The sequence below is a fragment of the Hypanus sabinus genome, chromosome 7, assembly GCF_030144855.1.
Source record: "Hypanus sabinus isolate sHypSab1 chromosome 7, sHypSab1.hap1, whole genome shotgun sequence".
NCBI lineage: Eukaryota > Metazoa > Chordata > Chondrichthyes > Myliobatiformes > Dasyatidae > Hypanus > Hypanus sabinus.
Window position 1 is genome coordinate 45,941,037 of NC_082712.1, and position 16,249 is coordinate 45,957,285.

General features: G+C 37.3%; 1 protein-coding gene across 8 annotated transcripts in view; it reads right to left on the minus strand.

Moving 5' to 3' along the window:
- Positions 1-2,846: 2,846 nt before the first annotated feature.
- Positions 2,847-16,249, minus strand: part of adgrl3.1 (adhesion G protein-coupled receptor L3.1) — a 573,597-nt gene continuing 560,194 nt past the window's right edge. For 7 of the 8 annotated variants that reach the window (XM_059974620.1, XM_059974623.1, XM_059974622.1 and 4 more), the window contains 2 exons: positions 8,710-8,838; positions 2,847-5,075 (listed from right to left, as the gene is read on the minus strand). In XM_059974620.1, coding sequence (XP_059830603.1) covers positions 4,273-5,075; positions 8,710-8,838 — 932 coding nt within the window. In that variant the 3' untranslated portion in view covers positions 2,847-4,272. The remainder of the gene's footprint in view (positions 5,076-8,709; positions 8,839-16,249) is intronic. The other variant, XM_059974626.1, reaches the window with a different exon arrangement.

Sequence of the window (16,249 nt, forward strand, 5' to 3'; positions counted from 1 at the left end):
GCCCTGTAGATTATTCAATTATTTGGTGTTGTATTCGAGTGTCTGCACTATAATGATTTCATCACCTAACAAAGACTTTAAATTACATAGAATCCTTTGAATAGTGCCTTTAATTTTTCTATCACCCACTGTGATCAAGAGAGATGCTCTGTTTTACTAATGTAGGAATGGCTTGTACTGGCTTTGTGCATTAATGGACCACATAAAGAGCTTGTCTTCATGGTACAAAACTGGGGGGAAAAATGCATCTATATTTTGCCTTTCACAACATCACAATGTCCAAGATACCGATCAAATATAATTTTGTATGTATATCTACAGTAATGTAGGAAATCGTTTCAATAAATACCCACACACAGTTGTAGGATAATGACAGAAAATCGCTTGTTTTTTTAAAGTGTGCTGATTGAAGGATAAATATTGCCCAGGATAAATTCTACTCATTTTTCATAATAGTGAGAGAGAATTATCCACATTCAACTCAGATGGCAGCATAAACATCTCATCTGAGCAACTATATCTTTCATTGTGCCCCATTTGATCCACAGGTTGGATTGTTGTGTCCGAAGATTTGGAAAGGGAGAAAGCTGGAAGTGAAGTGCACACTGGGCTGAGCTGATGAAGGTCAAGACATTGAAGCAAACAAAACAACAGGGAAACGACTGGTCTAAAGTTTCCACAGAGCTGCTCTCGTTCCACCACGAACTTCAACAGGTCATTTAATGACAAGGTTATGATAGCAATCAACTGCTTTGAAGAACATGCCTAGGGTGCATTTTGCAACCTTACAAACAGAAACAGGTAATCACATTGCTTGGATTGTACTTTGAGGCTATTTTTCCTCAAGTGTTCACTTCAGAATTTTCACACCCAATCTCCATGTCCAACATGTTTTAGAGAACATGTAGCTAAATTTAATTTCTGAAATGTACAATTGGTGTGGAATATTCACCCACACCTCATATATGAAAAACAAAAATAAAAATGCCAGATGCAAAAAATCTGAAATGAAAGCACAAACATAATTATTCACTGAAAACTACAAGCTGAAACATTAACTTAAATCCTCTGGCAAATGCTGCCTTACCAGCTGAGTTTTTTCAGCACTTTGGATCTTGTACCGAACGCAAATTCAAGCATCAATAAGGAAATAGATTGCATCAAGGTCTTTGATCTCAGCCAGTTCCAGTTGAGTGCTCACTTTAAAAAAAATTACAGCTTTTTTAGCCTCTTTTAAAAAAAAACTGACAGATAATCTCAATTAGTTGCAAGAAGCAACTGGAGCTTAAACCTTCTAACTTTATTTATAGCATTTTTCTTCATTGCATCATTTTTCCAGCAACTGCTTCTGTAGTGATTGGTTTCTGTGCAAGTGGCTTTGAGGGAACAGGAAACATGCAGAAGGCTGCAGTGCAGGCCAAGTTATAAGCAGTAGCATCAAAGAACCATCTTTTGGATCCATCTAATAACAGGCACCACCACTGTCTAAGATTATTAAAGTAATGTGTGTTAAAATTCACCTGGAACTGATACCTAGAACAGCAACACTGCTTTGATCTCCATGGATAAAGATTTGCCCTGATATATTCCCTACAGGGCCCTTCCAAACAATAATATGCAAGTAAAACAGTTCTTGCTGGGTCATCAAAAAGCTGTTACAGTGGGGATTAACACTGGCAATCTCCCTAAGAGATTAGCAGCAGAAAGAGATTGACTTCATTAATAGTTTTGCTGAATATTGTGTAGGAGGCTTCAGTGACACTCGCGTAAGTTGTCTTGTTCAGGATTACAAAGTACAGTTGATATGTGACCACAACAACACAATTCCCACATGTTCTTTCTCTTCAGGTTTGTAGGACCTACGTTCATTCACTCTGGTCAGGTGGCTCTAAATCTGTGGTAATTTGGTGACACAGTAGCTTGCATCATCCAAAAGGAAAGTAAGAAAGGAACAAAACTTGATCTACAGACCATACAATCATTCTCACTTGGGACAGAATTTCTCCATTCCTTCAATTAAAAACAATGCTGCATCTCCAAAAGGATATCCTTCACGGGAGGAACAGTCAGCAGCACATTTGAGCCTGGATCATTGGCTCAGTCATAGACTGATTCAGCGTGAAAACAGGCGCTTTAGTTCATTAAGTCTACACAAACCATCAATCACTTTTTTAAAAAAAATTCCAACATTCCCATCAATTCCCCCGACTCCACAGCACACCTACATAGTAGGGAAAATTTAGAATGGCCGATTAATCCACATACTGGCAAACATTCAGGTCATGGCATAGAAGTTAAAGGACCCACAGTAACAGGGAGAACACGCAAACACCATACAGATCGCACCCAGACTGAACTTGTGTTTCTGGCACTATAAGGCAGCAGCACTCCAAGCAGTGCTGCCCAAACCTTGGTCTGCAAGTCTTCTCTCCTGCACAGAATTCCTCTCTACCTATCAATTGAAAATTATAACTCATTCAAAAAGGATCCCCTTCTTGAAGAAGAGAACTCCACCAACGGTCATTTCCAAACTGGGATCTTTGAATAGAACAGCATTGCTGTACAAGTTTGCTGTGGATTCTCTACAATGGTCACTAAAGCACGTAACAGCCTTTTAAGAGCTGTTGCATCAAATAACGTTGCCTTGGGCTACTGTTCTTGCAGTGTATTTTTAACATATGACATACAACTTTTACACGCACCTTTTCCCCTGTTTCTGGCTACAGACCAAACAAAAAAAGAAAACACCATCTTACAAGTGGCAGAGAGCTCACTGGGCACCCATACAGCAAAGCTGAAAATGATCAACAGAAAGAAACAAAAATAAAATTAAGCCAACTCAGATGTTGTAAATCTGTAATCAGTGATTTATTTGTTGGCAGACAAGAGTCACTTTTACAACAAATATTAGTAATGAGGTCATTCAACTTGTAAACCATACAAAAATGGATCATAACCTTAAAAAAATGACAAATTGTGCTAAGGTCGTTACTAAAGGGATGCTCATGTCAACTAATTAATGCCAAATAAATAAATTCCCTGTGAAAGAAGGAAAGAAAAAAAGATAGAGAAATCATCTTTTTTCATTTCAAAATAATTTTCATTTTAATAAGTCAATATTTTTACCACCACGGTACAAGTGCCTAGTGCTTTGACTAGATTTAACACAAAATTGTTGCTACTTTTTTTATTTCTCCACATGCATGAGTTCCACTATTTTCTACCAAGAGTCCTTGGTGTCTAAAAGAGTGCCTAGCTCCCGTTGTGGACTTTCATTACTGAACACATTTATGAATAACATAGTGCATTGTAAACAAAAATGTACCTGCTGTAAATTCTAAAGTTTTTAATTTGTTTTGTTGGCAAAAAACATGACTTCACTTCAAAATACACAGCGAGAAAAACCTAAAACAGTTTTTAAAAAATTTCTTTTCTTAGTAGTTGTGATCACCTCACTATAAAATGAGCTTTATAAACGGTGTTCTTCGGAGGAATTATCAGGAAAAATAAAAGTCCAACAGAAAGACTTATGAAAAAACACTGTTCCTACTGGCAAAACTTGCAAGACCAGCACAACAGAAACTGTCTTGTTCACTACATCAACAAAGACATAAAAACTGGAGGGAAAAAGCATACTACAATATATGTGCAATGCTGTGTGTCTGTACATCAAAATCTTTCAAAATTCTCATCATTAGTTTTATAATCAGAATTATTACAGCAAAACATAAACGTGTCTAGCATAATGATTTGAATAGTTCCTTTTCTTGGAGATTGAACAGATTTCCTTTTGATTGTAGGAGTTCTGCAGCTGCATGAAATGCAACTGCAAGTTGTGAGAAACAATCACAATTGATATACAGTGATAATAAAAAACAAAAGAAAAGAGTAAAAGAAAGCAATCCATAGCCTCGCACCAGTTCAGCTGACACTGACCTACACCAAGCTTCAGTTAGAAGTCCTTGAGAAAATAGACACAAGAAAAAAAGGATAAAAATTTAGCATTATTAAGGAAGCAAAACCAAATTCCATTTCAATATACATGTCCAACCCCTCTCAATCAGTTCAATAATATTTTATTTTGTTTTTGCCTTAAAACAGACTATTTCTTTATCATCTGCTTCCCCTGCAGTGCCTCACTAGGTTGGTCTGAATAAAAACATCTCGAAGTAGTTCAGCAGTATATGAACAGCATTTAGATTCAAGCATACACAGATCTTTTCACTTGCTTCTGAAAAACCAGAACCAGATATCCAGGGTTAGTCTTTTCCCCTATAGACTGGTGACCAAGTGTGATGGACCCTTTGAATTCCCTTCGGGTGAGGAGCCTTCTTTATTGGGAGGAACTATAAATCCATCACTACTTCCACGTCCTAGCTGGTAATAATTGAGAAGTTGCTGTTCATGGTTCTTGGAGCCCAGATTCGGCATACTTTTATAATACACATCATCACCATCACTACTTTTGGTTGGTGGAGCAGCACTTTGGGTCTGAGGGGCACTACCATCTGTCACGGGCACTCCTGCCAAAGCAGGCATGCTGGTATACAGAGAGTCCCTGTTAGGTGACTGCAGTTCTTGCGTGTGCTCATTGGTTAACAAAGGAAAAAAGCTCTCACTATGATCTTGAGTGATCCGCCTCCTGCTGGGATAATGCTGGGCCTGATGGCTTTCTACTGAATGTGCCCTTTGTGGCAACAGAGGAGCATCTGACTCCTCTCTGATAAGTTCCAGTCCAAGGCTTTCATCGTGGTTAAACGAAGTTGCGTCGTCAAGAACAATTGCGTCATCCTCACTGCCATTCCCAATGTTGTTCACTAGTTTGTTCATGAGATTCCTGTTCTGCTCATTGGCACGCTCGTGGTTGTTCAGATAGGAAGGGATGTAGTTGGAAGTGAGTTCTTTCAGAATCTTTTTCTCTAAGGCTGTCTCATTGTGGTTGTAACCACGGTCGATAATTTGCACGCAATCACTCAGGTATTCCCCACTGGCAATGCTGTAGCTGTTGCCATGGTTACCATTCAGTGGTAGAGTATCCATGACAGTTGTATCCCTGGCATTGTTCAGCAACACCTCTGAAAAATAAGACCAAGAAACACATTAGCTATAACTGTTCATTTTAGTTGATTCGTGGGAAAGAAGGGTGATCACAGCATCTTGGGCAACAGATTAGGTTGGTATAACTTGTGTAATAATTGTGCAACAATTAGTTCAAATATTTCAATAATCAATATAGAATATTATCCCTAAGTCATAAGTTGTAATTCATGTTATTAAAAAAAGAATCTACTCTATGTATACAGCCATACAGAAAAGGGAAAAACCAGAACATATTAGCAGTTATGGGAATGCCCTGGAAATATAGGCCAGGAACAGAAAATAACCGTTGCTTTGGTGGGAAAATTAAACTGCATAATCATAAGATATTATAAAATACGATAAAATTCATTGTGGGCTGAAGGGCCTGCTCCTGTGCTATACTGTGATAGGCACTTAAGATGGAGATCAGAGAAAATATTTTCATGTAGATTGTGGTTAAAACTTTTGGACACTTTCACCAAATGGCTGTCAGTGCTTGTGTGGAATATGACTGATGGATGTCTATTGGACACAAGTATCAAATAACATGGAGCTCAGGTACAAAAATAGAGCTTGGGCTTATATTTATCATTAAGGGAGCAGAGTTGAGGGGCTGACTCTTTTTTACTCCATTCGTAAATTCCAATAGTAGCCAAGAGTGAAGCCTCTTCATTGAATCCAAAAAACTAATTCAGTGATGCATTTGTCAGTAGTTTGTTGGAGGCTATTAAGGAACCAAGTCCCATGTCAAGCCTGAATTGGTGAGAAAAGTCCCACAAATTATCTATCAAAATGGGTTTCAGTATCAGATATCTTTTACTTTTACAATAACCTTTCTTGGTGAGTTGTTTTGTTCAGCATTTGAAATTACAGGTTACACATTTAATAAATGGAATATCCAAGGGTCAAATAATAGGGTGATTTATGTTGTAGTATTAAGATAAACTGGGAATGAGTGTTGTCATTACCTAACAAAATAATACTAAACAAGTCAAACTAACTGAGACTAGAGATTGATAAAAAGCCTTCATTGCACACTTCGCAAATATAATAATATCAATGCAGAGCAAAAAGGCCCAATGATGCATATTTCTATTGAGTGATGCATTTGTGGAGAAAATCAAATTCATTGTTGTTAAAGTTGTTGCATTTAGATGATTACAAACAAAGAGTGAAGACTACATGGATGTTGCAAAATGAAAGCCTTTAATGCAGAAATTTGGAATTCAGAAATTATGGATTTCTTGTTTTTTTTACAATTCAACTACTGTATTGATTACTTAGATTCCAAAGAATTGTACATCTAACTGGACACACAAACCACAGACAATTTAAGCAGCACAATGGTGCGTATAAATATAATTACAAAAGCCGACTAAAAAAGATAGCAACAGCAAGACCATCCATTTAGGAGAAATACAAAATGGTTCTAGTTAGCACAACTGAAGATAAAGTGTTTTCAAATTCAAATAAAAGGAAATGAGATAATTTATCAATGAAAGCAGTTTCTACTGAAGATCACTCATTAAGCTCTTAATGGATTGCATAGGGACTTTTTCCAAATATGTTTCACACCTTAGATGAGCGTAACAACATATTAATCAATCTAGATAGACAAATACAATTTGGTTTGCTATCTTGGTGAAAACATTTATCTATCCAGCAGCTCAGATAGTAACACAAAGTTTAAAAACTGAATTACTCTTTCTCCATTTAGTCAATATTTGAGGGTTTAAAACAACCCCTAATAGTTACTCTTTAACCCATGTGCTCCAAGCACATAACAAATTGAAAAAATCAATAGGTGTCATGCCCACCATACACAGGACATCCTGAATGCATCAGTATTATGGTTTAATTGGTGATGTGTAGAACGCCCCATACCAGCAAACTAAGTTTAATTAAAACTTAGTTCTATCCAGGTCAATGTATTTTTGTCGGGTCTTTGAAATATTGAAAGGAGGTGCACTATTATCCTGACCATTGCAGGACTGATGCAAAACTTAGCTTTCAAACAAGGATGAGTTGGAAGTCGGTAAGTCAATAAGGGAATATTAGTAAAAGTCAAATCTTAATACAAAAAAATTACACCAAATGGGGAAAGTAATTCAAATTTGTTTGTATCACGAGGATCTTAATTTCTTCTAATCTATTTTTCAGAAGGTAACTTTTTTGAGCATGGAACAATAAAGTAGGAAAATAGACAATTTGGAGGATTAAATGGGCACTAGATACATTCTGAATGAGTGCATCCTTGTGTTGGTCTTCTCTGATCACTGATTCAAACTTACTGGAATTCAAGTCAACACATATGAATACATAGATTTACTGGAAGGCTATCTAAAATATAACTGTAAACATTTCTTCAGTTTATAAATATTGCCTTGATTAACTAATTTTAAACCACAATTATCACCTAGGTTTGGCTGGAAGAGAATGGTAACTAAAGAAATTACATTTGATATGCAATGTTTAGTTTTACTCCCATACTTGTCTCTCTGTAGGGCTCTAAAGGACAGCATGAAGAAAAGGAAAGAAAAAACACAAGTAAGCATACAGCGACAGTAGAAGAAACATGAATAAAAGCAAATAGATTGATGGTATGCAAGAAAATATCTAACAAATCCCAACCACTACACATAATACAGTTACTTTAAGCATTTTAAAAGCTGCAAACAAACAATTGCACAGTCTAAGTGTCAACCTTGTTTGTACGACTCATTTCAGAACCACCCATACATATTTTGGATAACCATTTCAAAGAAAGCAACTCTTTCACAGGCTCATTTAATCAAAAAGGAATCAGATGTAGCTTGACAATTTTTTTGCTTCAGTTCAGGTTTATTCCATATTGATTTAGCAAAATGCAATAAATTGTTAACTGTACCGGTGAAAGTGTTGTAAAATATAAGACCCCTTTATTGGCCTATAGAGGCTGTACTGAACTATCCCAATTTGTTGTTACTATGTCTCTTAATTCAGTCCATCACACCAATATTACTATAAAATTGTTAAACATTATTATTTGTTTTTTGAACCTCTCTTCCACTTTTCTAGCCAAATGTTCAAATTGGTAGCTTTTTGCAAAAGGTCATATTTTCCACTGGCTTTCTCCACATACATCCAAAAGTAATGTTTCTGGAAATTTAAAAGACACACACAGAAAAAAAAATGCATGTACAGTGTAACAATATATACAGTCAAGCCTCCTTATTATAAGCATGAGAGGATAGCTAAAGACATCATCCCTAACGACAGTTTGAAATCATGGACTAGCTTTGCAGTTGCAACCAGGAGAGGGCAAAAATTTGATACATCAAGCCGAATTTGAGATACTAGAATCCAAAATGAGGTTTGACTGTATACTGGTCAACTGGTGTGAGGCAGCAATTTTTCAAAGCAAGAAGCAATATAATCTTTACATTCAAAGCAAGACAATAATTGGCTAAAAATCGATACTTTGAGTGACAGGTCATAGTCAGCCTCAATAAAAGAGAATTTGTTAGAAATTTAAAGATTTGGTGCATTTTATTTTCCTTATTGAATTCAGTTTTTGGAATACAGCCTCCACAGCCCAGAGAGACGGGGTATATAGCATTGTAGCTTAGCAAAACATTTTGAGAAGCACACCTTGCGTGTTGTACATGCTGACTGAGGGGTTGTTATAGACTGCAGATTCCCCAAGCAATGTGTTATAGGGATTGTTAGTACCATGAGGACGAAGCAGAGCATTGGTTATTAGATGATTAGCCATAGCCCCTGGAGCAGCCAAATGGAAAAGAAGACAAACAAAGAAAAAGATCAATCAGGCAAATGTAGAAAAATAAAATATTCTTAATGGTAAATATTGCAGTCACAATATTAAACAACAAGCTGAATAAAACTAGACTGGAAATGTTGAAATTTACAAAATTATTAAATGCTTTTTGACAACGTTCATTGCATCTGCAAATGGACTAACATAGCAAATGTTTTTTTTCTTCATCACCCACTCTATTAAACTAATACATTCAGACAGTTATTACTAGATTTCTTAGATGTACCCTCAGGTGCACTAACATCAAGTTTCACAAAAAAAGACTTGCAATTTGACTGATTTTGATTCAACCAATTTTAAGAGTTGTATCATCTATTACTTCCCAGGACAGAAATACAGTTCAGAGACACTTTGCTGAAGAAATATGGTTTTACAAGAAGGTGAAGAATACAGTTTTTGATATACTCAAAAATTAAAAATATGAAACAACTCTGGTAAGCAGGGACCTTTGCAAACAATAATTATTCTGGTTATCTCTGACAATAATTATTGAAAATCTGAGTGTTTATTGGCAGAGACAGCAGTGTTTCAGAATAGGGGCACTTGTTGATCATTTTTGTAACAGAACATTTACTCAAAAAAATATAAGTGGTTAATTTGGATTTACTATGAAAATCTGACAGGAGCCAACTGTGAAATGTGCTAAGTAAAATGTGTTCCCTCATGGATGAGCTCTGATTACAATACACATTAAGTGCCTATTGGGTTCCACTCAAAAGATGAACTAAATGCATAAGACGTTGGGAGCTTCACAATGCATCACATCTTGTTTTGACGTTCATTAGTGCATTAATACATGCAATAATACCAAAGTCCTGTACCAAGAACCAAGTGACCCAGTTTTCCATTCATTTAGTGGCATCAAGGTAAAATGAAAATATGTGTAGCATCAGACCTGGGGGTCTAACACAATGACTAAGCAAGGTTTAATGCTACAACATAAAATTTTTACCAAGCACTTGCAAAGTGTTATGAATTTTGCTATTTACCGTCAAAATCAGACTTGTTTGACCTTTTATTTTTCAGCAGTTGAAGCGGCACAGAACAAAATCAGTAATCAATAATAAATATTTGCTATAGTTAAAAATAGTTTTGTTCTTTGAGAAACAGGCGGTATATGTTAAGAGAGAATAATTTTATTAACCACAGTTCAGCAGCACCATGACCTCATCTCAACAGCAAAGATGCAATGTGATGACAGTAATTATTAAAGGGGAAATTCAACAAAATGGAAAGCAGGACAACAACATTCTGGGAGGGAGAGAAACCCTCACTGGAGAAGTTATGCCAAAAGACTTTGTCCATGACTTTCACTTGAGAACCATTGAAAACAAATCCCATAACTTCCATTAAATTATGACCATTCAATCAAGAATAACAAGAATAACTGTCCTGGGTAATCAGTATTGTATATAGAGTCATTTATATTTCATTAAATTGAGTTTTCACAAATTCCATTGCTCCTTTCTGAGCTACTTCACTAGTAATGTTGAAAGTCTACAAACTTATCTTTTCAATCTTATCAGCTTTAGTTCAATATGATTAGCACATTTAAAACTATTATCCACTGTATTCAAAATGTTAACATCACATCTTTATTAAGTTGGGCAGATGATGATTATATTTGAGTTTCACAGTTCACAGTTATACCAGTTAAGCATAGAGTGAAATATAAATATGTAAGATAAGCTTCACAATATAGGACCCCTGTTTCCATCCAAGGGGTCAGTGTGGACATAGTGGAGGATTACAAATACCTGGGGATGCGAATGGACAATAAACTGGACTGGTCAAAGAACACTGAGGCTGTCTACAAGAAGGGTCAGAGCCGTCTCTATTTCATGAGGGGACTGAGGTCCTATAACATCTGCCGGACAATGCTGAGGATGTTCTACAAGGCTGTGGTAGCCAGTGCTATCATGTTTGCTGTTGTGTGCTGGGGCAGCAGACACCAACAGAATCAACAAACTCATTCGTAAGGCCAGTGATGTTGTTGGGATGGAACTGGACTCTCTGACGGTGGTGTCTGAAAAGAGGATGCTGTCCAAGTTGCATGCCATCTTGGACAATGACTCCCATCCACTCCATAACGTACTGGTTAGGCACAGGAGTACATTCAGCCGGAGATTCATTCCACTGAGATGTAACAGTGAGCGTCATAGGAAGTCATTCCTACCTGTGGCCATCAAACTTTACAACTCCTCCCTCAGAGTGTCAGACACCCTGAGCCAATAGGCTGGTCCTGGACTTATTTCCACTTGGCATGATTAACTTATTATTATTTAATTATTTATGGTTTCTATTGCTATATTTCTACACTATTCTTGGTTGTTGCGGCTGTAACGAAACCCAATTTCCCTGGGATCAATAAAGTATGTCTGTCTGTCTGTTTTGTGCCAGTTGGTCATGCTTAATAGAATATTCCTTCCCAACAAAAGAACACTTCCACAGTTCTTTTCATATTTTTGTCGCTGTTTGCACAATCAAATTAATAAATCTTTACCCAGGATATGCTCTCTTATTATTACCCTTTGAGAGGAGGTACAGGAGCTAGAAGACATATACTCAATACTTTAGGAACAGTTTCTTCCCTTTCACCATCTGATTTCAGGACAGACAATGAACTAACTTATCAACACTACTTCACTATTTTTGCTCACTTTGTGCACTAATTTTATTTATATGTACATCTGATTGTAATTTATAATTATCTTGTGTATTGCAAAACAACAAATTTCATTAAGTATATGAGTGATATTAAAGTTGATTCTGATTAACTTACAATTTTACACCAGTCTAGTACATATGAAAGTATACTTGCAGGGGAGAAATTTCACAGAGCTGTTTATGAGCATATTGTAAAATATTTCATATATTTATTGTACTATCACTCATCTCAGTGAGTATATGTGGGAAGTCATAAAAGATAGGTAATTATTATGACATGTGAAGCAAAAAGATTCAGTAACTGTAATCTTTAGTATTAGATGACAATAAGCATTAACAGAACGCAGAAGATGACTCGAAGGCACAAACACATAGCAACAAAGTGCTGGCTGTAGTTAAAACCTTGTGAACAGCACAGATAGTGAGAGGAGAATACCTTCCTAAGGGCAACTGGTGGTGGTTTGCTAAGCATTACTAACCAAAGGGAATGTATTGCTTCATTGCCATAAAAACACACATAGGCTGTTGGATAAGTGGGTGAAATGGCCAATATAAATTAAGTCAATAGTTCACAGACCAAAAGCTCAGCAAAGAAAATGGAACAATTTCTTTTTGTTGCTAGGGTTGAATTGTCAGTGAACACTACTGCAAAATCAGTGATTTTGACCTGGAATTGAAGTTTAAAAAAGGATGTGTCTGTGTGAATGTGTCTCAATTTTGCATTTTCAGTGTGTGAATGGTCATGTTCTGCATGCAGTGCTGTGTCCCAAGCTCTGGATTCCCCAGTGAGAAAAGGAATCCTTCAGCAATCTCCCTTTTAAGCTGCTTAAAACTGTGTTGACTGCTCTAATCAACTGTAGGAAAAATGGTCCTCGACTTAGCAACTTCTTCTCACAGGAGGGTTCCGTTGTCCTGAAATGAGGACTGAGCCTTCACTCTACTCCTCCTCTCAACACACTTCACTGACTCAGGGTGTAGTCTTTTCTCTATTATGTATAATGTTTCCCAAGACCAGAGGACACAGCCTCAGAATAGAGGGGCATTGGTTCAGAACGAAGATGAGGAGGAATTTCTTTGACCAGAGGGTGGTGCATTAGTGGATTTCTTGGCACGGGCAGCTGTGGAGACAAGTTTTAATGTACATTTAAGGCAGAGGTTGATAGATTCTTGACTGGTCAAGGCATGAAGGGATACTGGAAGAAGGCAGGAATTTGGGGCTGAGAGGAAAATTGGATCAGCCATGATGAAATGCCAGAGCAGACTCAATGGGCCTAATGGCCTAATTCTGCTCCTATATCTTATGGTCTTACAATTGTAGAAATACAGACTTACTTATACTCCCTGTAATAGTGCTACTATACTATTACTATATTATTTACTTTCTTAATTGTTTGTTTCATTTGTTAAATTTTTGGAGCAATTTTTTTTTTAATTACTTTTTTTTTAGCTCCGGATTCCAGCTTTTGCATACTTTAGTGTCTCCATGTTGATTTTCTGTGATCAGTATAGAAGGATCACTAGATGCCACTGAATGTTTGCAGGTCTTCCATCTTTTTAAAAACAAAATGTGCTCATCTGGCTTCTTTTCAAGGCACATACACAAAATGCTGGAGGAACTCAGCCGACCAATTAGTCTCGGCCTGAAATGCCGGCTGTACTTTTTCCCCATGGATGCTGCCTGGCCTGCTGAGTTCCGCCAGCATTTTATGTGTGTTGCTTGGATTTCCAGCATCTGTTGATTTTCTCTTGTGTGGTCTTTCCAAGGTAGATAACTTTACCTTTCTAAACAATATACTTCATATACCTGGACAAAATCTTCAAGTTCCTGGGCATCACCATCTCAGAGGATCTGTCTTGGGCCTAAAACATTGGTGCAATTATGTAGAAGTTATGTCAAGAAGTGGCCTGATTCATTAGGAGTTTGAGCAGATTTGGTATGTCACCAAAGACTTTTGCAAATTTCTAGAGATGTATGGTAGAGAACGTTCTGATTGCTAACATCACAGCCTAGTATGAAGGCTCTGACACACAGGCTTGTAAGAGGCTGTGAAGGAGTATTGACTCAAGCAGCTCCATCATGACCATAACCCTCCCCACCAACACAGACAACTTCAAAAGGCAATATCTCAAAAGAGGCATTCATCACTCAGCGCCCTCAACATTTGGGGCAGGCCTTCTTTCCATTACTACCATTACGGAAGAGGTGCATAAGTCTGAAGACCCACACTCAATGATTCAGAGGGAAAAAATGCCTTTTATTTATTCCATCTACCACTCTCTCTTGCACACTCACCAAACTGGTTTGTGCATTCTCCTTAATGTACCTGTAAACAACTTTGGCCCAAGCACTACTTCTTGCAGTGTCTGACCCAAAAATATTCTGGTAGTTACCACTGTCTATTTTCTAAGCACAACAATGATTCCTTGTTATGAACTTGCAGCCACATGACTTCCTGCATGAACACAGTCAAGCCACTTTAGAAATTTACAAACATATTTTGAAGAGTGCACACTTAAAAAAAGGGTGGGTACAATTGACAGCCATAATATGAAATGCCAACTTGGATACCATGACTACAAAGCCCACAAGGCAAGAAGGTGGCAACTCACCAGCTCTGCCAAAACAATTCAGGATCAATTATAAATGGAGAGTTTCAAGCATTTAGATAGCAACTTATATTAAAGCTCTCATCAGAAATATTGTTTACGACAGGACTTACAGTAGTCCATGAACAAATTGAATTTACTTTGAAGAGGGTGTAGGAGGACAAGAAAGAGGAAGATAGAGTATAAAGTTTAAAAAAGTAAAGTTATCTGTTTTGGAAGGAAACCAGCTGAGCAGGTTTTGTTTTTAGAACAGTAGAATAACAATTATTCAGAACACTTGGAGATTCTTTTATATCAACCATAGAAAGTTAACATGGAGACAGAAGAGATTGCAGATGTTGGAACACAGACTCGGATGGAATTCAAAAATGCTGGTCAGTAACGTGATGCTTTCCTCTGCGGTGTGTTCTGTGCTTCAAACCACAGGATCATAAGGTGAAGGCACAATTATCAATGCCCTCTACAGGCTTTGAACTGAGAGCTCAGTTTTAGTGCGAGATGCCACTGCAGTGAAGGAGCTGGGAGAGTGAAGAAGAACAGGTGCTCAAGCGTCTTGAATGTGTTAACGCAGGAAGGATATTTCATGTGGCTGGGAAGTCTATAGCAAGGAATCATAGTTTTTCTTAGAAAATAGTCCCCTCGGGATCATAAAGGAATTTAAGGTCACTAAAGTTGTTTGGTAACGTTAATTAATTTTACTACAAGGGGCTTGTTGCCCAGTTGCCTCTGACAGTTAGTGGCTTACAGAGAAGAAACACTGACTGCTTATTTCAACTTACTGACGGTGGGTAGGTGTGTGGGTGTCTCTCTCTCTCTCTCTCTCAATATTTCTAGCATTTGCAGAATCTCTTATGTTTGTGAGAAGAAATAAGCAGTTGCAGAGTATATTGGGTGCTGCCTCAAATATCACTGAAGCTTTGGAAGGTTGTTTTTTTAATATGCATCAAGAAATTTCTTGGATCACCACTGAGACTTCATCAAGTCACAGTTAACTGCCAAGGATTAAAAACAAAGAAAATAGCATATTGACCTTTGATGCAAAGGGGGGAGGTTGAAGTTTAGAAATCAGGAGGCTTTGTTACAGTTAATGGGAGTGTTGGTCAGGCCAAAGCTGGAGAAGTGCACGTAGCTTTGGTGTTTCTACCTAAGAAAAGGTTGAGGAGCATTGGACACAATGCAGTGGGGATTCATCAGACTAATTCCCGGCACGTCCCGCCAGGGGCCTAGTAGATTGCATTCTTTGGAGTTTAGAAGAAAGATCATATTGAAACATACAAGATTCTAAGGAGGCACGAAAGGTCAATGTTGGATATTTCCAAAACAAAGAGAACCAAATTTCAAAGGCACAGTCAAAGATTGTAAAACCAAGGTACAGGTATCTCCCCCCTTTACAAAGGTAGAGCGTTCCAATGTAACATTTCTTAAACCGAAATGGCGTAGTGCGAAGAACCATTAATTTATATGGGAAAAATTTCCATAAAAGCCAACATCCTCTTTGTAATGTGAAAACAGGTTACTAATGCAGGTCTTTTGTAAAAGTGAAGTGGTGAAAAGCAAACATTCGTAAAGCAGGGGACACCTGTACATGGAAATTTCTTCTTGCTGAGGGCATTGAATCTTTGGAATTTTTTACTACAGTGAGTTGTGGAGACCAGGTTATTGGAGATATTTAAAGTGGAAGTAGATTGTTTTCTGGAAGATAAGGGATGTGATGCCTAAAGCAACTGAAGTAAGAGAGGAGGTGATGCCTATGCAGATTACACATGGTCAGATTTGATTACTAGGTTAGGCCTGAGGATCCAGGTGCCTCCTCCTGTTTCCCTTTGTTCATATGAATTGTGCTAACAGTCATAAATACTGATCCTTACTAGATATCTTGCAGAATGAAACAGAAATCAAAAATCCTCTCAGTAGATCAAGCATAAAATTTTAGAAGAAATCACATACCAGGCAGCATTAACGGAGAGTTTTAGGTTGGAAGACTATTCATTAGATCAGTTTATGGGTTTATTATTTCCACATATATTGAAATAAGATCAAAATCTTTTATTTATGTGCCTCCTAATCAAATTATGTCTT